Here is a 21,492-nt window from a genome sequence, read left to right as displayed (position 1 = left end):
GTGGGTTAAAGCCTCTGCCTTTGGCTCAGGTCATGATTCCAGGGTCTTGGGATAGAGCCCCACATCGGGCTCTCTACTCAGCGGGGAGCCTGCTTTCCCCTCCTCCTCTGCCTGCGTCTCTGCCTACTTGTGATCTCTGTCAGTCAAATATGTAAATAAAATCTTGAAAAAAAATAAACAAACTACGGTATAGCCATTCCATGGAATGTCATATTCCATGGAATACAACTCAGCCATAAAAAGGAATAAACTCACAAGGCCAGCACTAACCTAATACCAAAACCAGATACAAGCACATCAAGAAAACTACAGACCAATATCTCTTATGAATATAGATGCAAAAATCATCAACAAAATACTAGTAAAGAGAATTCAGCAATATATAAGAAGGACTATATACCATGACCAAGTGGGATTTATCCCAGGAATCCAAGATTTGTTCAACATAAGAAAATCAATGTAATATACCATATTAATAAAGGACAAAAACCAAAAGATCTTCTCAACAGAGGCAGAAAAAGCATTTGACAAAACTCAACACCCTTTCATGATAAAAACACTCAACAAACTAGAACCAGATAAGACTTCCTCAAACTGATAAAGTGAATCTACAAAACCCTATAGCCAATATCATACTTAATGACAGAAGACTAAAAACTTTCTCCTGGATATCAGGAACAAGACAAGGATGTCCCCTCTTACCACTTCTATTCGACAATGTACTAGAGGTTCTTGCCAGGGCAATTAGGTTAGAAAAAGTATCCAGATTGGAAAAAAGAAGTAAAACTACCATTATTTGCAGATGACATGATCTTATACAGAGAAAATCTCAAGGAACCCACAACAAAACCATTATATACATATGAGCTCAGCAAGGTTGCCGGATACTAGATCAGACAAGACTTAATCATTTTTTTAATTTTTTATTTTGTTTTAAAATTTTAAAAAGATTTTATTTATTTATTTGGCAGACAGAGAGAGATGAGGAAGCAGGCTCCCTGCTGAGCAGAGTGCCTGATGTGGGACTTGATCTCAGGACCCTGGGATTATGACCTGAGCCGAAGGCAGAGGCTTTAACCCACTGAGCCACCCAAGTGCCCCTCAATCATTTTTTAAAAGATTTTATTTATTTATTTGACAGAGGGAGAGATCACAAGTAGGTAGAGAGGCAGGCAGAGAGAGAGGGAGAAGCAGGCTCCCTGCTGAGCAGAGAGCCCAAGGTGGGGCTCAATCCCAGGACCCTGAGATCATGACCTGAGCTGAAGGCAGAGGCTTAACCCACTGAGCCACCCAGGCACCCCAAGACTTAATCATATTTCTATACACTAGCAATGAACAATCCAAAGATGAAATTAAGAAAGCAATTCCATTTATGATAGCATGAAAAAGAATAAATTTAGTAATGTATCTAACACAAGATAGGTAAGACTTATACACTTAAAACTATAAAATGCTATTTAGAGAAATTAAATACAGGCTTCTGGGTGGCTCAGTCAGTGGAGCATCTGCCTTTGGCTCAGTTCATGATCCCAGAGTCCTGGGATCGAGTCACATATTGGGCTCCCTGCTCAGCAGAGAGCCTGTTTCTCCCTCTTCCTCTGCTGCTCTCTCTACTTGTCCTCTCTTTCTCATAAATAAATACAATCTTTAAAAAAAGACATCACATATTCTATTCATGGATTGAAAACTTTATAGTGCTAAAATGGCAATACTCCCCAAAGCGATCTACAGGGCTGGTGCAATCCCGATCAGAATCCCAGCCTGTTTCTTTGCAGAAATTGACAAACTGATACTAAAATTCATATGAAAATGCTAGGAATGGCTCCAAAAATTTTGAAGAAAAACATAACTGGGGGCACCTGGGTGGCTCAGTCAGTTAAGTGTCTGCCTTCAGCTCAACAGGGTCCTGGTATTGAGCCCCACATTGGACTCCCTGCTCAGCGGGGAGCCTGCTTCTCCCTTTCCTATGCCCCCTGCTTGTGTTCCCTCTCTCGCTGTGTCTTTCTCTGTCCAAAAAAATAAGTAAAATCTTAAAAGAAAAGAAAAGGAAAGAAAAGAAAAGAAAAACACAGTTGGAAGACTCGCACTTCCCGATTTAAAAGCATAGTACATGGTTATAATAGTCAAGACTAAGAGGTACTGGCACAAGAATAGATATAGAACAGAGTCCAGAAATAAACTTAGACACTATGGGCAACTCATTTTTGACAAGCGTGCCTAGGCAATTCAATGGAGGAAGAATAGTCTTTTTAACAAATGGTGCTGTGGGGATTGCCTGGGTGGCTCAGTCACTTAAGCATCTGCCTTCGGCTCAGGTCATGGCCCCAGGTTCCTGAGATCGAGCCCCACATCAGGCTCCTTGCTCAACCAGGAGCCTGCTTCTCCCTCTGCCTGCTGCTCCCCCTGCTTGCGCTCTCTCTGTCCCTCTCTCTCTTTCTCTCTGATAAACAAGTAAATACAATCTTTTTAAAAGTCCACTTTAAAAAAAAATGTTCACAGCAGTAGTATCCACAACTGTCAAACTGTGGAAGGAGCCAAGATGTCCTTCAGCAGACTAATGGATAAAGAAGATGTGATCCATATACACAATGGAATATTACGCAGTCATCACAAAGGATGAATATCCAACTTTAGTATCAGCATGGACGGGACTGGAGGAGATTGTGCTGAGTGAAATAAGTCAAGCAGAGAGAGTCGATTATCATATGATTTCACTTACTTGTGGAGCATAAGGAATAACATGGAAGACATTAGGAGAAGGAAAGCAAAAGTGAATTGGGGGAAATTGGAGGGGGAGATGAACCATAAGAGACTATGGACTCTGAGAAACAAAGTGAGGGTTTTGGAGGGGAGGGGCTGGGGGGGTTGGGTGAGCCTGGTAGTGGGTACTAAGGCGGGCCCGTATTGCATGGAGCACTGGGTGTGGTGCATAAACAGTGAATCTCAGGGGCGCCTGGGTGGCTCAGAGGAAAAAGCCTCTGCCTTCGGCTCAGGTCATGATCCCAGGGTCCTGGGATCGAGCCCCACATCGGGCTCTCTGCTCAGCGGGGAGCCTGCTTCCCCTTCTCTCTCTGCCTGCCTCTCTGCCTACTTGTGATCTCTGTCTGTCAAATAAATAAATAAAATCTTTAAAAAAAAAAAAAAAACAATGAATCTCAGAACATGAAAAAAATAAAATTAAATTAAGATGTTAAAAACTTAAAGTTGGGGGCACCTGAGTGGCTCAGTGGGTTAAGCCTCTGTCTTCAGCTCAGGTCATGATCCCAGGGTCCTGGAATCGAGCCCCACATCAGGCTCTCTGCTCAGCAGGGAGCCCGCTTCCCGGTCTCTCTCTGCCTGCCTCTCTGCCTACTTGTCAAATCAATCAATCAATCAATATTTTAAAAAAATTAAAGTTGAACATGCATACATTCTAAGATATAAAAAAATGGTGCTGGGACAACTGGACATCCACATGCAAAGGAACGGAACTGGACCCCTGCTTCACACCATATAGAAAAATTAACTAAAAAAAAAAATCAAAGACATGAATGTAAGAGCTAAAACTATTAAACTTCTAGAAGAAAACACAGGCATAAATCTTCATGACTTTGGTTAGGCAATGTTTCTTAGACAACATGTAATGCATAAACAACCAAAGTCAACTTGCACTTCATCAGACCTAAAAGCTTTTGTGCTTCAAGGGACACAACAAAGTGAAAGGACAACCCTAAAATAGGAGCAACTATTTTAAAATCCCATTATCTGATAAATGATTAGGATCCAGAATATATAAAGAACTCATACTGGGGCCCCTGGGTGGCTCAGTTGGCTGGGCCCCTGCTTTCAGCCCCGGTCATGATCCTAGGGTCCAGGAATCAAGTCCCATGCCTGTTTTTCCCTCTACCTGCCTCTCCCAACAGCTCCAAGATTTCATTTCTAGGTGTGTACCCAAGAGGACTGAAATCATATGTCTGCATAAAAATCTTAATATGAATGCTCATAGCAGTATTATTCATGACCCCCCCCAAAAAAGTCAGTTCATTGGATGGACAAGTGTAACATTGAATGTTCATACAATATATCATTCAGTCGTAGAAAGGAATGAAGTAGTTTAATCCATGCGAAGATGTGGGAAAACCTTGGAAACTTTGTGCAAAGTGAAAGAAGCCAGTCACAAAAGGCCATATATTATATGATTCTGTTCATATGAAAAGTCCAGAATAGGCAAATCCATGAAACAGACAGTGGATTAGTGGTTTCTAGGGATAACAGTATAGGGAATGTCTGCTAACATGACAGCCTTCTTTTTGGGATCATGAAAATGTCCTGGAATTAGGCAGTGGTGATAGCTGTACAATGATATGAATATAAAAACCACTGAAATGTACACTTCAAAGGGTGGATTTTGTGGTATGTGAATGACATCTCAGTAAAAAAGAACTATTAATACACATGACAGCGTGTGGGTGAATGTCGCAGACACTATGCAGAACAAAAGAAACATAAGCCATGTTATTCTGTGTATATGCAGTTCAAAACCAAGCCAAAGACCCCCGGTATCATAAGCTGTTTACCGATACATGCACACATAGTAAGGGAATGAAAATACTCACGAGGGAGACAAACCCCAAACTCGAGGTAGTGGAAGGAGAGAGGAAATGGACTTTGTATAAGAACTTCAGCTGGACCTGAATATATGTCTTTCAAAAGCATCTGAAGCAAATAAGGCAAAATATTAATGTTTGACAAAGGTGAAAGTTTGTTACAGTATCCTTTATACTTGTCTCTTAAAAAAAAAAATGCAACAGCTCAGTTCTGAGACAAAGGAGGGACTCCTCAGCCAGGCTCTGGTTGAAGTGCTTCTCTGTGCGATGGACACCAAGGGGAATTAGGTTCTGCCTCTGGCTTGGTGGACTCCTCTGGCTTGGTGGACTCGTCTGGATGAGGTACAAATACGCTCTAGAACCTCAGAAGATGCCAGGGAGAAGGGAACAAGTCAGAAGAGCCTTCCAGGAAGAGAGGATGTTGGGGCTGAGCCTCAAATGGAGGCCTGACATAGGGGACGCTTGACCCGGACACCCCACCCCCACCCCCTGGGTCTCTCCCAAAGCCTGGCCTGGCCCTGCTGATTCCCTTATCTGCCCGCTCCCAGCTGCCTCCCTCCTGGCTGAACTGTCGCCGCAGACTTCTGGGCCTGTGCCCCCTCCACAGGGATGGGGGAGGGAATGGGGTGAGCCTGGCTTCAGAGCCTCAGGGTTTCTGGCTCTTGACGGAGCCGGGGTTCTGAGGCCCCCACTCCCCACCCTTTACTTCCCTTCCTTAGGCTTTTTTCAGCTCTGGTTACGAAGAAATAGGCTGAGTCCAGTGTCCAAACTCTTGTCTGAGACATGCCTCTGGCCCGACCTTCCTGAGGACAACAGATTTCCCCACCTCGCTCCCAATATTGCAACTGTTGTTTCTAATAAAAAATAACAATGAGGAGAGTTACCACTACGGAGCTCATCCTCTATGGCTTGCCAGGCAGGACCTGTGTCCAGTGGTCTTCTCAACAATGTTTGCTGGGGGTTCTATGATTGTACCCGTTACCCAGGCAAAGAAACTGAGGCTCAGAGTGTGGCCTGCCCAGGAATCATGCAGCAAATCAGTGTCAGAGCTCAGACAAGAGCACAAGCTCTTACATGGACATCTTCATTTGTCTGAGCCCACTCCCGGCAATTATGTGCACTTATATCACCATGGTGAGAATGGGATAAAATTAAGTAGGGAGAGCACTTAGCACAGTGCCTGGGGCAGCTCAGTGAACTGTGTGCTGCTATTGTTATTAGGATATTAGTACTAAAAAAAGAGAAAGTATTCGTATCAGAATTAGCATTCTTATTTGTACAGTTGTGGATAGAATTAGAATAATGATGATTAGATTTAGAATTAATATCAGTATTACTAGCACTAAGATTAGTATCAATATTAGAATTAAGATTAGGAATTAAAATTGGTATGGGTGTCACATGTTATTAGCATCATTACTAGAATTAGTAGTGCTAGTAAAAAAAAGGATCAAGTATCATCCCTTGTATACAGTAGGTACTCGGTAAATCAATAAGAATACTTAACATTTAATGAGATCTCAGATTCAAGCAAGTTAAAATCACTCAGTGGATTAAATCTCATTTAACTGTCCCAATCCCCCTCCAGAGTAGCCACTGTTATTACCCCATCTCTACAGATGAGGAACTGAGGTCCAAGGGAGGCTGGTAACTTGACCAAGGCCATGCAGCCCCTCTGTGGTTAGGGCAGGCTATGAACGACGGGGGTGGGGGGTTGGCTCCAGAGTGGAAGTCCCAAAAACACTGCCCCATAAGTCATAGAGGTTTTCACCCCGCCTTCTCACTTATGAGGGCTCAGCACAGGACACTGCACACAGCAAGAGGTCAATAAACGCAAAGTCATAGCCATGTTCTTTTTCCTCCTCAAACCTCCCATTTTGCTTATGAGGACGAGGCCCATGGAGGCAAGAGGATGACAGGAAGCTCCTTCGGTGGGGGAGCAGGCTGCACTGACCCAGGGCTCCATCAGTGTCCTGTGCCCTTGGCAGGTCTCAGTCTCCCCATCTGTAGAATGGGTGGTCAGGACAGTGCTCCATCCTATGGAGTCCTTGGACCACCACTGGGTGGTCTTACCCCTGCTCTATGGGGAGCCAAGTTGGACACCTCATGTGGGCATGAGTCCATTGATTTTACACAGAGGAAGTGCTCAGGACAGATCTGGCCTGTGGTCTGTGTCAGCATGAAACACTGGCTGCCATCACTGTTGTTCCTCTCTGGGGGAGGCGGGACAGGGTAGAAAGGTGGGGACTGAGGTGCAGGGGTTCTGGAGGTCCCTCTCAGCAGTTGAGGAGAGAGCCACAGATCACATGGGTCCACATCGACCCATATGGCCCTGTCCCCTCCACCCCAGCACCACCGGCCCAGAGCCTATCCCAACTTGACACTTGGGGTCTCATGGACTTCCTCCAAGACTCTGTCCGTGAATCTCTGTCTGTCTCTGTCTCCTTTCCCAGGTTCTCACCCTGTGTTCTTGGCCTCTGTCACTCTGGGGCTCTATCTTTCCCCTTCTGTCCTCTCATTTTCTTTGCCTCTCTCTGTAGATCTTTCATTGTCGCTGGGTCTCCCTCCCCGTCTCTCCCTCCTCTCCTTACCCTCTCTGCCTCCTTCTAGTTGTGTCCCTTTTTCTTCCTGAGTCTCCCCATTCCCATCTCTCTCTGTCTCTGCCTCTTGCTCTCTGTCCCTCTCCCTTCTTTATCCCTTCAGTTCTTCTTCCCTTCCCCCACCCTATCCCGCTCCTCAAGGACCCGAAGAGAAACCAACCCTGGGTCCCACCTGTTTCCCGCCTCCAAAGCAGCATGGCGGGCAACAAGTTGAGGCCACTGTCTCTGGGTGCCCCCCCAGCCCCGCCCCCCATCCCAAGACAGCCTGTTACCGCGGAGCCAACAGCCACAGTCTCCTCCATCTGATAAGACTTATCTGCTGCCCCAGGGCAGGCCGGAGCTGGCGTAAGCCCCAGTGGGGCACTGAGTGAGTGTGCCCCTGCCGCCCGCCAGCCCTGGCCTGGCCAGGCCTCCAAGATGGGCCTGGGTCATCAAGATGTCCCATGGGCTCTGGTTCAAATCCCACCAAACCTCTGTGAGTCTCATTCTTCTTGCCTGCAAAATGGGTAGTCACATCCCTCCTCTCCCTGTTGGCCGGGAAGATTCACATATGTAAGGGCCCAAGCCTGACCCAGCACACAGGAGGGACTTTGGAAACACTCACTGAAAAGCCTAGTGGAGTCATAAAACCATATCTGCTATTTTCATTTTATCTTGGCTTCAGCCCATTTTGTTTGGCTGGACACTGAAGTCCACGGGAGCCCAAGTTGAACAGGGTCCAAGAATCCATGGGGTGGGCAGGTGGGGCAGAGGAAGGCCCCCACTGCCCAAGAGGTGCCCCACCATCAGGGAGCCCGCCCCCTCCTCTGGTCCGCCCCACCCACTGGGGCACCAGCCACTCCCTGGGGAGGAGGGAGGAGGGAGAGGGGAGGGAGGGAGGGAAGGAGGAAGGGAGCCTCAAAGGCCAAGGCCAGCCAGGACACCCCCTGGGATCACACTGAACTCGCCACATCCCCAAAGCGGCCGAACCCTCTGCACCAACCAGCCCAGGTCAGTCTCAGCCCCCCAAAAGCCCCCAGCAAGGCAAACCCCAAGCCTGCTGTCCCTTACCTCAAGGCTACCCCTCCAGCCTTCTCTAGCCTCCCCAACCCACCACTGGTCCCCAAAGTGTCTACCACCCCTGAAACCCTTTACCGCTCCTCCAAAACATCTGTCTTTCCAGCCCCCATCTCTACTCCAGAAACCAACCCCCAAAACTGACCTCTTTCTGCCCTGACTTCCATCCTCTCCTTCCAAGGTATCTGTTCCTCTGATGACTTAACTCTGCTCCCCACACACCATCCCTGCCCCCTACAACATGCCTTTCTCCCCTAAATCCTAGCTCTGCCCTGAATCTGGTTTTCACTCACCTGGAATTGTTTCTGTCTCTGTTTTCTCCCCAAAACTCACTTTTGCTCTCCCATGCCTATTTCTGTTCCCCAAGCCCCTGTCTGATCCCCATCCTGGTTTCTGCTCTAAATTCTCTAGTCCCCTAAACCCTGGCTTCATCCTCTTATCTCTGTCTGTGCCTCTCAACCCTCCTATTTGTTCCCTGTGACTTCTCTCTGATCCCCCCCCCCCCAAACCACTACTCTCCTCTAGCCCCTTGCCCACACACCAAAAAGTCTGTCACCCTAAACACGAAGTCTACTATCCCAAGTCTGTTCTACGACATGAATCCTCCTCATGCCTGCCTTCCCTAAACCCCATCTCAGCCCCTAAATGTGTCTCTGGCCCCCTGGATCTCCTCTGGCCCCGTCTTTCTCCACCCCAATTCCATCTCAGTTCTCAAATTCCTCCTCTGCTCCCATAACACATCTTTATCAGACACACTCCTGCCTGTCCAAACCCATCTCTGACCCCTAAACTCCATCTCTGCTCCAGCAAAGCCCACAGAACCCCCAAACTTTTCCATGGTCCTCAGAATTTGTCTCTGACCCCCGAACTACATCTCCAGCTTCTGAACGTTCTCTCTGGCTCTCAAACTTCACTTCAGATCTCCAACCTTGAGTTCTGCTTTTCCAACCTATTTCTGATCCCAAACTGTGACCTTTCAAATTTGTCTCTGCTCCTCAAACCCCGTATCTGCTCTCCCCAAACACTATAGCTCTACCTCCAACCTCTCCCTGACTCTTCCACCCATCTGACCCTCAAATTCCACCTCAAAGCCTCCCAAGACTCATCTGCCCCCACCCCACATCTCGGCTCCCTTCAGTCCCAAGAGACCCTCCCTTGATGGCTGGGATAGGGATGTTACCTGGGGTGAGGGGCTGGGCCTTGGGAGAGTTGAGGGTGCCGGCCTGCTGCCTGCTGCCCGTTGGGGCAGCACTTACTCTAGTAGGGCAGCTGATAAGGAGCTTTCATATCCCCCAGCCTCGAGATAAACTTTATCTCTGTCCGGAGAGTGATAACTGGGGGTGGGGGGGCTGGGCCCCTGCCATAGGAGGGGTGGGCAGCCCTGGAGCCACCAAGGTGCTAGGTACAGGGATGTGGGGCAGTGGGACTGGAGGGAGATCATGGGAGAGTAGTGAGATGAGGATGAGGGGGATAAAGGACAGTGGAGACAGAGACAAAAAGAACAAGAGACAGGCAGACAGAGAAGGAAGGGAGAAACGGAGCGGGGTGGGGGCCAGAAGAAGAGACAGTGACAAACAGCAAGAGACAGGAAGAAAAAGAAAAGAGAAACAGAGATAGTAGGAAAGTGAAGGAGACCCAGGAACAGAAAACGAGCAAGGCAGGAATGTAGAGAGAGCTTCACAGATAGAAGAAATCATGGAGAGACGCAGAGGAAAGAGACGGAAACAGAGGAGGAGGCAAGACACCCACTCTGGGGAGAATGAGTGGAGATCCTGGGGCCTGGGCAAGGCTGGTGGTGGACCCAGCCATGGGCACCTCTCTTTACCCACACAATCATGGGCTCCTCTCTTTACCCATACAAGCCCCAACCCTGAGCCCAACCTTCAGCGTGTTCACACAGTGGTTCACGTAGGCTGGGGCTGTGAAGATGGCCTTCTCCCCTATCTCTGTTACTCCACCCCAACGACAGGAAAACTGAGGCCTCCGGATTCACAGGGCAAGTCAGGGGCAAGAGTAGGTTTGCCGGCTCCTCACCCGGGCTGTGTGCAGTGGGGTATGGCCAAGCATGTGGGACTAGTAAGACAGACATGGAAATAAAGCCAGAGGGCAGAAAGAGAGAGAGAGGAGACAAACAAGCAGAAAGAGACTGAGAGGGAGAGATGCAGAGACATTCAGAGACGTGACTGAAGAGGGAGGAACAAGTGAAACAGAAAGAGGTGAAAGACATGGAGATGAAGATGGAGAGAGACAGCCAGAGATAGAGACATGGAAAGCCAGAGAAAGGGAGGGGGGAAATTCGGCACTCATTAAAGCAGAGAAAGAGAGAGGACAAGACATATCATGGTAGCATAAGACAATGGGACAGAAATATGGAGGGCCAGGCTGGAGAAGAGAGAGTGTCGCCAGGAGAGAGACACAGGGACACAGATACACACACAGGGAAGGACAGAGACAAAGGGGCAAAGACGAAGCCGCCATCTCACGGGTCTTAGCTGGGCCCCTGTCACTACCTCCTATCTGGCATATGGGGAAACTGAGGCCTGGGGCTGGCTGGAAATGAAGGAACCCAAAAGCAGAACTATGGTAGGCCTCCCCCGGGCAGACCTGTACCCCTCCTCAGAGGAAGCCAGTAGCCTTGGGGTGATTTCAAAAGTTGGGCGGGGATGGCAGAGATAAGCGGTGGGGGGTACTGACCCCCCCCATGGAGTGGGGAGGAACTGAGGGGGCCCTCTGTCTGCAGACCCAACGGAGGTGGGGGGAGGGAGGAGTCAAGCCGGAAACCATGGGTTTCTGAGAAAGTTAAAACATGCAACAGATAGGGATGAAGTTGGGGAGCACAGGAGGGTGAACCCCAAGGTCCCAGGGGTGACATGTGGCTCAGGGGCCTTTGGCTCTGCACCCCAGCCCATCCCACCCAGTCTCCTCTAGAGCGAGAGAAGAGGAGGAGGGGGAGAAAATGAGAAGATAAAAAGATGACCAGAAAGGGAGAGAGAGGAGAAGGATGAAGGAAAAGGAGCACAGGAGAAGGGGAAGGGGACAGGCAGGAGGGAAAGAGAAAATGAGGCGGGGAAGAGATGTAGAAAGGGGGAAGGTGGAAGAGGTGGCTGGTTACAGAAGAGGGAGAGGAGGAGGGGCAACAGGTAGAGGGAGAGGAGGGCAGGGGAAAGAAAGAATGAGGGTATAAGGGGCCCAAAGAGGAGGGAGGAGTGGGAAGAGAAGAGGAGTGGGAAGAGAAGAGGGGGAAGAGGGGGAGTTGTGAGAGGAGGAAAAAGAAGAGATGGGAGGAGGGCGAGAGAAGAAGGGGAAAGCGAAAGGGGAGAAGAGGGAATAAAAGGGAAGGAGAGGAAGGGGGCTGGGCAGAAGGAAGGAGGGGATGATGGAGCGGAAGAAGGGGCAACATCTGGGGAGGAAAAGAGGGACAGGAAGACTGAGGGAATGGAGTAGGAAAGGGAGACAGGAGAGAAGGGGGCGGTGGGAAGGGGAGGAGGAGTTTGGAGTCTGAGGACCCCTCCCGTCCTCACAGGTCCCATCCAAGGCCCCATGGAGTTCCCTGGCCTAGGGGCCCTGGGGACCTCCGAGCCCCTGCCCCAGTTTGTGGACCCGGCCTTGGTATCCTCACCACCAGAATCGGGGGTCTTCTTCTCCTCTGGGCCCGAGGGATTGGATGCAGCAGCCTCCTCCACGGCCCCCAGCACTGCCACAGCTGCAGCGGCAGCTCTGGCCTACTACAGGGATGCTGAAGCCTACAGGCACTCCCCAGGTAAACTCCTCCGGGTGGCTGTCTTAGCACAGGCTCCGTGCTGTCTGGGTGGCCATGGACATCCATGTCTGGGTGACCCTTAGCTAGGGCAGAATCCCACTAAGAGGTCATCTTGAAAATAGCCATTTCCCCCAGTTGATGCCAATGCTCCCCATGCGCAGTCTTGCTATAGCCATACTGGAAAGCAACATTGGAAGTGGGTGGTGGCGGCCCTCGTTGTCAAGGGACCCATGGGGCTCTGAATCCCAAAGGGCATCCTCAACGCCCCTTTGGAAACGGGTGGAGGTTACCACAGATGCCAAAGTGATCATGGGGGTCAATGTCCAGGAATTACCCGATGGCCAGCAGCTAGCTGTTCCAGTTGCCTGTGGGAAGACTGGAGACTTGGCCACTCAGTCGGAGCTGTGGGGCACCGCCATGGCTTTGGACTGATCCCTCCTTCCTTCCTGTACCCACCCTCCATAATAGTCTTTCAGGTGTACCCACTGCTCAACTGTATGGAGGGGATCCCAGGGGGCTCACCGTATGCCAGCTGGACCTATGGCAAGACGGGGCTCTACCCTGCCGCAGCCGTGTGCCCCACCCGTGAGGACTCCCCTCCCCAGGCCCCGGAAGACCCAGATGGGAAAGGCGGCAGCAGCTTCCTGGAGACCTTAAAGACAGAGCGGCTAAGTCCAGATCTTTTGACGCTGGGGCCTGCGCTGCCTTCATCCATCCCCGTCCCCAGCAGTGCCTACGGGGGTCCTGACTTTTCCAGTACCTTCTTTTCTCCCACCGGGAGCCCCCTCAATCCAGCGGCCTATTCCTCCCCCAAGCTTCGTGGAACACTGCCCCTGCCCCCCTGTGGTGAGGTCCCCACAAAGGGACAGGGAGGTTAAAATCGGGGGGGGTTCTCCAAGGCAAAGCTGGGCTGAGCCTGGGCTTCCTCGTCCCCTCTGTCCACCCCATCAGAGGCCAGGGAGTGTGTGAACTGCGGAGCAACAGCCACTCCACTGTGGCGGCGGGACAGGACGGGCCACTACCTATGCAATGCCTGCGGCCTCTACCACAAGATGAATGGGCAGAACAGGCCCCTCATCCGGCCCAAGAAGCGCCTGGTAAGACCCCAGGCCTGCCTCCCCTTCCCTAGGAACTGTTCTGGACCTGTGCAGGGATCCCCGTCCTCCTGCTCTATGAGAACTCATCCCCCAACCCCATCCCTTCCCCATCCATGCAGGAACCCAGCTTTGCATAGGAATGCCTATCCTCAACCTACCATCATAGGCTACTTCCAGGAACCCTGTCTTGTCCCTGCACGACAGCAATGTTTTCCTCCTTGGGCTCACATGGGACTCACCTTAGGACAACCTGAACCACCAGGGGCCTGGCACCCTCCCCTAGATGTGCTGATTTCATTGGCCTAAGGAGTCATCTGGGCCTTCGGATGATTTTCAACTCCCTGGGTGATTCCAATGTATGGCCAAAATTGGGAATCACCCCCATACCAAAATCCCCAACCCTGTCCAGGAAGCCCTATCCCATACAGCACCCACAGTCATCGTCCTGTTAAGTTATATCTGTTCTCACCCTGCACCGGAAGCCCTACCTTCAACCCGACCCTGACCTCTTGGGTCCCCTAAGCATCCCCCCTCCCGCCAGTGGGCTGATCTTCACATTTTCTCTCCCCCAGATTGTCAGCAAACGGGCAGGTACCCAGTGCACTAACTGCCAGACAACCACCACGACGCTGTGGCGGAGAAATGCTAGCGGGGACCCTGTGTGCAATGCCTGTGGCCTCTACTACAAGCTACACCAGGTTTGTCTTGCCTCATCCCCCACCCCAGCCTCCCTCCTCCCCTGCTCCTGTTGCATCCCCATGTCTACTTGGCCTCATAACCCTCCCCTCTCCCCAACTTTTCTGCTTCCTCCTTCCTTCTCTATTCCCCTCCACCTTGGTCCTCATCCTCCCTCCTCCCATTCCTTCATCTCTTCACACCCTTCCATGACCTCCTGACCCTCCTCCTTCCTCCTTAGGATTCCTTAGGTCAATCCCTGCACCATACCAGGGTCATGCTCCCCTAGTCCCTGAAATAATTCCCTATGCTTAACAAGGTGGGATGGAGATGGCCTCCCTGGTCAAGACACAGAGGCAAAGATGTGGAGTTGGGAAACACCGTGGACCTCCCTTTTGGCAGGTGAACCGACCACTGACCATGCGGAAGGATGGTATCCAGACTCGAAACCGCAAGGCATCTGGAAAAGGGAAAAAGAAACGAGGGTCAAGTCTGGGAGGTACAGGAGCAGCTGAAGGACCAGCTGGTGGTTTCATGGTGGTGGCCGGGGGCAGCGGGAGTGGGAATTGTGGGGAGATGGCCTCCGGCTTGACGTTGGGCCCGCCCAGCACTGCCCATCTCTACCAAGGCCTGGGCCCTGTGGTGTTGTCAGGGCCCATGAGCCACCTCGTGCCTTTCCCAGGACCCCTGCTGGGTTCCCCCACAGGCTCCTTCCCAGCAGGTCCCGTTCCTCCCACCACCACCACCACCACCGTGGTGGCTCCACTGAGCTCCTGAGGACACAGAGCATGGCCTCGGGGCTGGGGCGGGGACCCTCTCCTGTGTGGGCAGCAGTTATTACAACCCAGCCCTCTTGCCTAGCCACCCCTTGGCCTGGACCTTCAAAGCTTTTGTAAAATAAAACCACCAAAGTCCAAAGTCCCAAGAGTGGAGATGTGAGTCTGTGTGGGACCAAATCAAGAACGACGGGAGGGAGGTCATGTGTCTGGGTGTCTCTGAGGATAGCGTCTGGTGTGGGCGCCTGTGTGACACTTCACAATTGTGGGTTGTGACATGCAATTGTGAACAATGTTTGTGAAAGTGCATGTGGCAGCTTCTAGGTGGCCCGAGACTGCATGGGTCACCACACACCACAGGGTGAGATACGGCATGTGATTGAGGGGGTGAGGCTCTGCAAGACGGGGTGCATGACACATGGCAACAGTGGGAGCCAGGAGTACAGGAGAGGACGTGGAGTGCATGTGCGGTTGGCACACGCGGGAGGAATGCATGGCATGGTGTCCATGTGACTACACGCCACGTTGGGGTGATCTTTAAGACAGTGTGATGTCTTATGTGTGGGGCACAGACCTGGACGGACAGATGCTTCTGGAACGTTGAACGCAGGCTGTGTGTGGGGGCGTGTGAAGTCTTAGAGCAGCACCACGGGGGTCTGCACATCCAGTGAGTCCTGGGGCTCGGGTAACGGCAGCATTTCTCTGCAAGTCTACATGTGTGGGAGTGCGGATCCCGTGGTGTGTGCCAGGCCACAGTGTCTCTTGAGTGGCTGTCAGGTGTAAGCAGTTCTGTGTGTACTCGTTCGTGGAAAGTATCAACATGCAGAGTTTCAGCTGGGTCTACATCAGGGACCCCCTTTCCAGAGGACACAAGACATGTGCTGGAGAGGAAAGGGGGGGCGGGGGGAAGAGGGGACTGGAATGGGAGCTGTCCAGAAGGTCAGAAGGCCAGTGTGCGACCATGAGGCTATCCGGGGGACCTTCCCTGTCAGTCATCGCTTATCTCTTTGGGCCCAGCTCGGCCTGCAGCTCTGTGGGAAATGGTAGAGAAAGAGAGGGGAAGATTAGGAGGACAAAATAACTTCTGGGGATGATATTTAGACCCCGTAGGTAGGGGGGAGCCCCCCCCCCCCCACCATGCCAACTCCCACGCCAACACACCTACTCACCTGGGCCAGCTGTTCCCCACCCTGAGTAGAATCTGTTCTTCCACAATGGAAAACCCTGGGGCACCAGTGTGGCTCACGCAGTTAAGCCTCAGACTCTTCAGATGAGGTCTTGATCTCAGGGTCACAAGTTCAAGCCCCATTTTGGGCCTACTTAAGAAAAAAGAAATTCCAAAATGGAAAACCCTTACATAGGAGCCTGTGTGGAGTCAGGTGACACCCTGAGCCAGAGAGGTTAAGTAGCTCACTGGAGGCCACATAGCTGGAGACAGGGGGCCAAGCCAGGTTCTGTGGTTTAGTCTCCATACCACCCAGCAGCTCCTGATAGCAAGGAGCCCCATTTGCTGAGCATTTACTGTGGGTCGGGCAATAGCTGGGAAGCTTCAGTTGCTTTAGTTCCTGAACACCTGGAAAAAAAATTACTCCAAGGAAAGGAAAGTATATTACACACTTTACATTTTTGTTTTGCTAATGAAAAAGTAAAGCTCATAACTGGTGTTACTTGCCCTGGCCACACAGAGTTTAAGGAGTGGATTTTGAATACCACTTCCCCCCCATATGAGTCTTGCTCACACTTAACTGGGCTGCCTCTCTCTCTACCCCCCTCCCTTGCTCTTGCTCTCATCACTCAATCCACTCACATCTGAATTTGCTTTTGGGTTGCTTCTCTTTATGGCTTTCCCCCAGAGCCCCAGAGCAAAGACCGTGGGCCCGCGGGTCCTGAACATAGTAGGGGTAAGCAGATGTTCTCAGGACAGCTCTCCTTCAGCTACTGGCCACGCGGGCCCTCTGCAGAATCGTGGCAGTCCATGTTCATTACAGGGATTGTCCAGAACCTCCCTGGTCTTTGTAAAAGCCTCCTGCCTCCCTGGCCATCCCACAGAACCCCAGCCCTCTTAACCTGTAAGAGCCCCTGTTGCATCTGGAACAGAAACCCCTCTCAGAAACTGTGCTGGACATGTGCCTGGCCCTCCCTTGCTCAGGAGCCCCAGCTCTTACCTCCCAGAACAGCTGCCCTAGCCTGACACTCTAAGGGAACCCTTTGTCTAATTAGCAACAGGAAACCCATGCTGACCATGGACAGAAGCATCAGTCCTCACCTTGCTTTGGAGAAAGCCCTGTCCTCCCATGGCACTGGAACCTTGGACTCAGGCCAGTTAGGAATCTGTGAGCTCACACTCTAAGGAAGCCCTTTCACCACCCTTTAGAAAACACTTGCGCTGGGGTGCCTGAGTGTCTCTGTCGGTTAAGCAGCTGCCTTTGGCTCAAGTTACGATCCCAGGGTCCTGGGATAAAGCTCCATATTGGGCTCCCTGCTCAGGAGGGAGTCTGTTTCTCCCTCTCCCTCTGACCCCCTGCCTGCCTGTGCTCTGTCAAATAAATAAATAAAATCTTTAAAAAAATTTAAAAAAGAAAGAAACACCTGTCCTGACCCTCTTTGGTAGTCTTGATCTTTCTATAGAAAACCTGCCTTGACTTTGGACAAGACACCTCTGTCTTCACACTGTACTGGAGCTCAACCCTCCAGATAGCATTTTAGAAACACTTGCATCACAATAAAATTTAGTTCTGAACCACTGACCAAGCTCTCTCTGCAGAAACTTTCTTCAACCTCTTTGGGAACTCCCAACTGAATACAGAATCTCTTGTCTCCATTGTTGATAATGACCCTTGATGTCACTCTGCACCACAATCTTTGATCTCACACCCTAACCTGTAGAGTCCATAAAACCCATGATCCAACTCTTTTTTTTTTTTAAGATTTTTTTTTTATTTATTTATTCGACAGAGAGAGATTACAAGTAGGCAGAGAGGCAGGCAGAGAGAGAGGAGGAAGCAGGCTCCCTGCTGAGCAGAGAGCCCGATGCGGGACTTGATCCCAGGACCCTGAGATCATGACCTGAGCCGAAGGCAGCGGCTTAACCCACTGAGCCACCCAGGTGCCCCCCAACTCTTTTTTTTAAAGATTTTGTTTATGTGACAGACAGACAGGTGGGGGCGGCGGGGGGTGGGGGGAAGCAGGCTCCCTGCTGAGCAGAGAGCCTGAAGCAAGGCTCAATCCCAGGACCCTGAGATCATGACCGGAGCCGAGAGAGAGAGAGAGAGAGAGAGAGAGAGAGAGAGAAAGAGAGAGAGAGAGAGAGAGCGCGCGAGAGAGCGCGAGAGCGCGAGAGAGCACGCGCTCATGCGCGAGGTGGTGGGGAGGGGCAGAGGGAGAGAAAGAATCTTAAGCAGACTCCTTGCTGTGCTTGGAGCCTACTGCGGGACTCTATCCCAGGACCCTGAGATCACAACCTGAGCTGAAACCAAGAGCTGGACACTTAACCAACTGTGCCATCCAGGCGTCCCCACTCCCGTCATTGTAATCCAATTCTTAACATGAACCTCAGTCTTGAACTTACAACCCTTTCCTAAAAAAAAAAAAAAAAAGAAAGAAAAGAAAACCCTTTTCTAAGCTTGTGGTAGGAATGGATGCCTGTCCTGACCCTCTACTTTAGGCCTAGAACTCATCTTATACAGTTATTTATGGCCTCACCTGGCCATACTGTATAGGGCTTTCCATCTTTACCACGTGTTAGCTTCATAGCCCTGACCCTCTACAGGCAGCCTTGCCTACAACTGTACTAGAACCCTCTGACTGGACTTTCCATAGAAAACCTTTTCCTCTCAACAGAAATCCTTAACTCCACTCACAGGAATCTCTGGCCTGATCCTTTAAAAAAAAAGATTTTATTCATTTATTTGACAGTGAGAGAGCAAAAGAACATGAGCAGGGCGAATGGCAGGAGAGAGAGAGAAGCAGGCTCTCCACTGAGCAGGGAACCCACACAAGACTCGATCCCAGGACCCCGGAATCATGATCCAAGCGGAAGGCAGATGCTTAACTGACTGAGTCACTCAAGCACCCCTCTGGCCTGATCCTTTATAGGAACTCCTAATCTTGCTTTCTGGAAACATTCTCTTAACCCCAAACAGGATGTTCTGACCTGACTCTCTCTGACAGCCCTGGCCCTGACCTTGTCCTGGAAGCCCCACCTTCCCCCCTTTATAGGAACCATTATTCTGACTGTGGCTAGTGGCTGCCACATGGGACTGATAGCTCTGTGGGGTCTGTAGACTCCTGTAGTAGGCCCTGCTATAGGTTTTTCAATCCTGTGTTCTCCTGAGCTCACTCACCTTTCTGACCTCCCTTACAGTGAGATGTGGACATGTGACAGAATTCTGACCAATGCAGTGTGGGCAAAGTGATATACACCACTTCCAAGCCCGGCCCATATAAATCTCTCATGGAATCCTTCACTCTCTTTTCCTATCTACCAGCTCAATAGTGCGAACTCCAAGGATTCAGAGGACAGCAGAGCCACAAAGTGGAAGTTGCCTGAGTTTCTGAATGATCAGCAATATTCACACTGGACTTTATATGAGCAAGAAATAAACATTTATTTGTAATTGTCTAATATTCTGGGTTTGTTACAGCAGCTAGCAGAATTTAGCCCAGTTGGGATGCCTGGGTGGCTCAGTCAGTTAAGCATCTGCCTTTGGCTCAAGTCACAATCCCGGAATCCTGGGATCAAGCCCCATGCTCTCTGCTCAGCAAGGAGACTGCTTCTCCCTCTACCTCTCACACACACTCATGCTCTCTCTCACACATATGCGCTCTAATAAATAAATGAGATCTTTAAAAAAACAAATTTAGCTCAATCCTTTAAAAAAGGGGGGGGGGCCTGGGTGGCTCAGTGGGTTAAAGCCTCTGCTCGGGTCATGATGCTAGGGTCCTGGGATTAAGCTCAGCATCAGGCTCTCTGCTCAGCAGGGAGCCTGCTTCCTCCTCCCTCTGACTGCCTCTCTGCCTACTTGTAATCTCTGTCTGTCAAACAAATAAATAAAATCTTTAAAAAAAAATTTAGCTCAGGTGTGCCTGGGTGACTTTGTCGTTAAGCATCTGACTCTTGATTTCTGCTCAGGTCATGATCTCTGGGTTGTAAGATCAAGCCCTGCATCAGGCTCCACACTCAGCGTGGAGTCTGCTGGTCCCTTTCCCTCTGCTCTTCTCCCCACTCTCTCTCTCTCTCTCTCTCTCAAATAAATAAATAAATAAGATATTAAATTTTTTTTAATTTAGCCCAATTGAAAACAATTCCTTGATCGAATCTAGACGTGAACACCTGTACCTACTGCCTACATTAACATAGCTCTGAACCTGTAGAGAAATACTTGTGCTGAGCCTGAACTGGACCATCTGATCTCTTTGTAGGAAACTCATAATGCAGTCTAAGGAGCCTCATCCTGAACTTGTTTGGGAACCCCTAGTCTGGAGCTCTCCTTAAACAACTGTCTTGCCCTGTATAGAAATCCCTGCTTGGTTCAGGAGAGGCAACAAAAGCATGGAAACTACAGGAATCCCTATCCTCACTCTGTCGATGAACACTGACCCAGTAGAACACCAAAAATGACCTTATCCTGTCCATGAATCGCAGTCCTCACACAAAAGGAATACCTCTCTTCAGGAAGCACGGAAACTCTGCATTCAATCCTGTGAAAGAATCCCAGCCAGATAAAGGAAACCAAAGACTGACACTCTACAGCAGGATCAGAAAACTATAGCCTTCAGGCCAAAGTCAGACTTCAGCTGGTCTCTTCATTTTTTAAAAAAAGAATTTATTTATGGGGCACCTGGGTGGCTCAGTTGTTACGGGTCTGCCTTGGCTCAGGTCATGATGCCAGGGTTGTGGGATCGAGTCCCACATGGGGCTTCTCCCTCTGGCCCTGCTTGTGTTCCCTCTCTTACTGTGTCTCTGTCAAATAAATAAACTATTTTTTTTAAAAAAGAACTTATTTATTTATTTGACAGAGAAAGAGAGAGCACAAGCCCGGGGAGCTGCAGAGGGAGAGGGAGAAGCAGAATCTCCACTGAGCAGGGAGCCTGATTCGGGGTTTGATCCTAGGACCCTGAAATCACCACCCGAGTGGAAGGCAGATGCTTAACTGCTTGAGCCATGCAGCTGCCCTCCCACCCCCATTTCTTCGTTTTTAAAGGAAAAGAAAGAACATGCCACAGAAACCATTATGTGGCCAGCAAGGCCTAAAATATTTACTATCTCGCCCTTTATAGACAAGTTTACTGACCTCTGCTCTTCAGGAATCTGTCTTCTGACTATAAAGAAAAATGGGCCATGGGTCTTAAAGGGCTCCTTTCTCTATTACTCTGCAGGCATCATAACCCCCAGAATGTTCCTCAGCGTGTATCACATTTTCTTTGGAGCACATGGAAGCTTAAAAGTCTTAGGGCTTGATCCTCTTCCACTGGGACAAAAAAAACCCAAAACATGTTCTGGTAGGAAAAGAGTGGAAGGAAAGAGAAGGGTGGAAATGAAGTTTTTAAAAGGGACATAGGGCCAGGCTACTGGGCAGTGGGGCTGTCAATCTATTTGTTAGTCAGCGATGCTGAACCCCAGACCGCTTATCTCTTCAGCCCCAGCCTACAGCCCGGTAGGAAATGGTGAAGAATGAGAGAGGGAGATTAGGAAGGAAAACCGGCCTCGTGCGGGGCTGACATTTAGACATGGAGACAAGGCGGCGTGTGAGGGAGTTGGAAGAGTACACGGGTACAACTCCCCCTACTTCCCAGACACACGCTTTCTATTACAATTTGGGAACAGAGGTTACCCAGTGGAGGGGGGCTGGAGGGAGAACTGCTGTCCAAGTAAAACTCCCCTCTTTGAGTCTGCTCCAGCCCTGGGGACTACTATCACAATTTGCCTGATGAAGAAACCGA

The 21,492-nt window shown here is 50.2% G+C and overlaps 1 protein-coding gene, 1 long non-coding RNA gene and 1 pseudogene across 2 annotated transcripts; 1 reads left to right on the top strand and 2 right to left on the bottom strand.

Annotated features, from left to right (window-relative positions):
• LOC132007144 (mammalian ependymin-related protein 1-like) overlaps positions 1-2,112 on the bottom strand; it is a 3,579-nt pseudogene extending 1,467 nt beyond the window's left edge.
• A 1,962-nt stretch (positions 2,113-4,074) lies between these two features.
• Positions 4,075-10,185, bottom strand: LOC132007304 (uncharacterized). The gene is made up of 2 exons (XR_009401300.1): positions 9,423-10,185; positions 4,075-4,948 (listed from the first exon to the last, which is right to left on the bottom strand). It is a non-coding gene; the product is annotated as an uncharacterized LOC132007304 (long non-coding RNA).
• GATA1 (GATA binding protein 1) lies at positions 8,052-14,695 on the top strand. Its single transcript, XM_059385427.1, has 6 exons — positions 8,052-8,176; positions 11,766-12,002; positions 12,471-12,848; positions 12,954-13,099; positions 13,672-13,797; positions 14,177-14,695. Exons 2-6 carry the CDS (start codon positions 11,783-11,785, stop codon positions 14,549-14,551), a joined length of 1,245 nt encoding a protein of 414 aa, XP_059241410.1. The 5' UTR covers positions 8,052-8,176; positions 11,766-11,782; the 3' UTR covers positions 14,552-14,695.
• Positions 14,696-21,492: the final 6,797 nt, after the last annotated feature.

This window comes from Mustela nigripes, chromosome X (genome assembly GCF_022355385.1).
Source record: "Mustela nigripes isolate SB6536 chromosome X, MUSNIG.SB6536, whole genome shotgun sequence".
Taxonomy (NCBI): Eukaryota; Metazoa; Chordata; class Mammalia; order Carnivora; family Mustelidae; genus Mustela; species Mustela nigripes.
The sequence above is the reverse complement of the archived record's forward strand: the minus strand, read 5'-3'. Positions and strand labels throughout refer to the sequence as shown.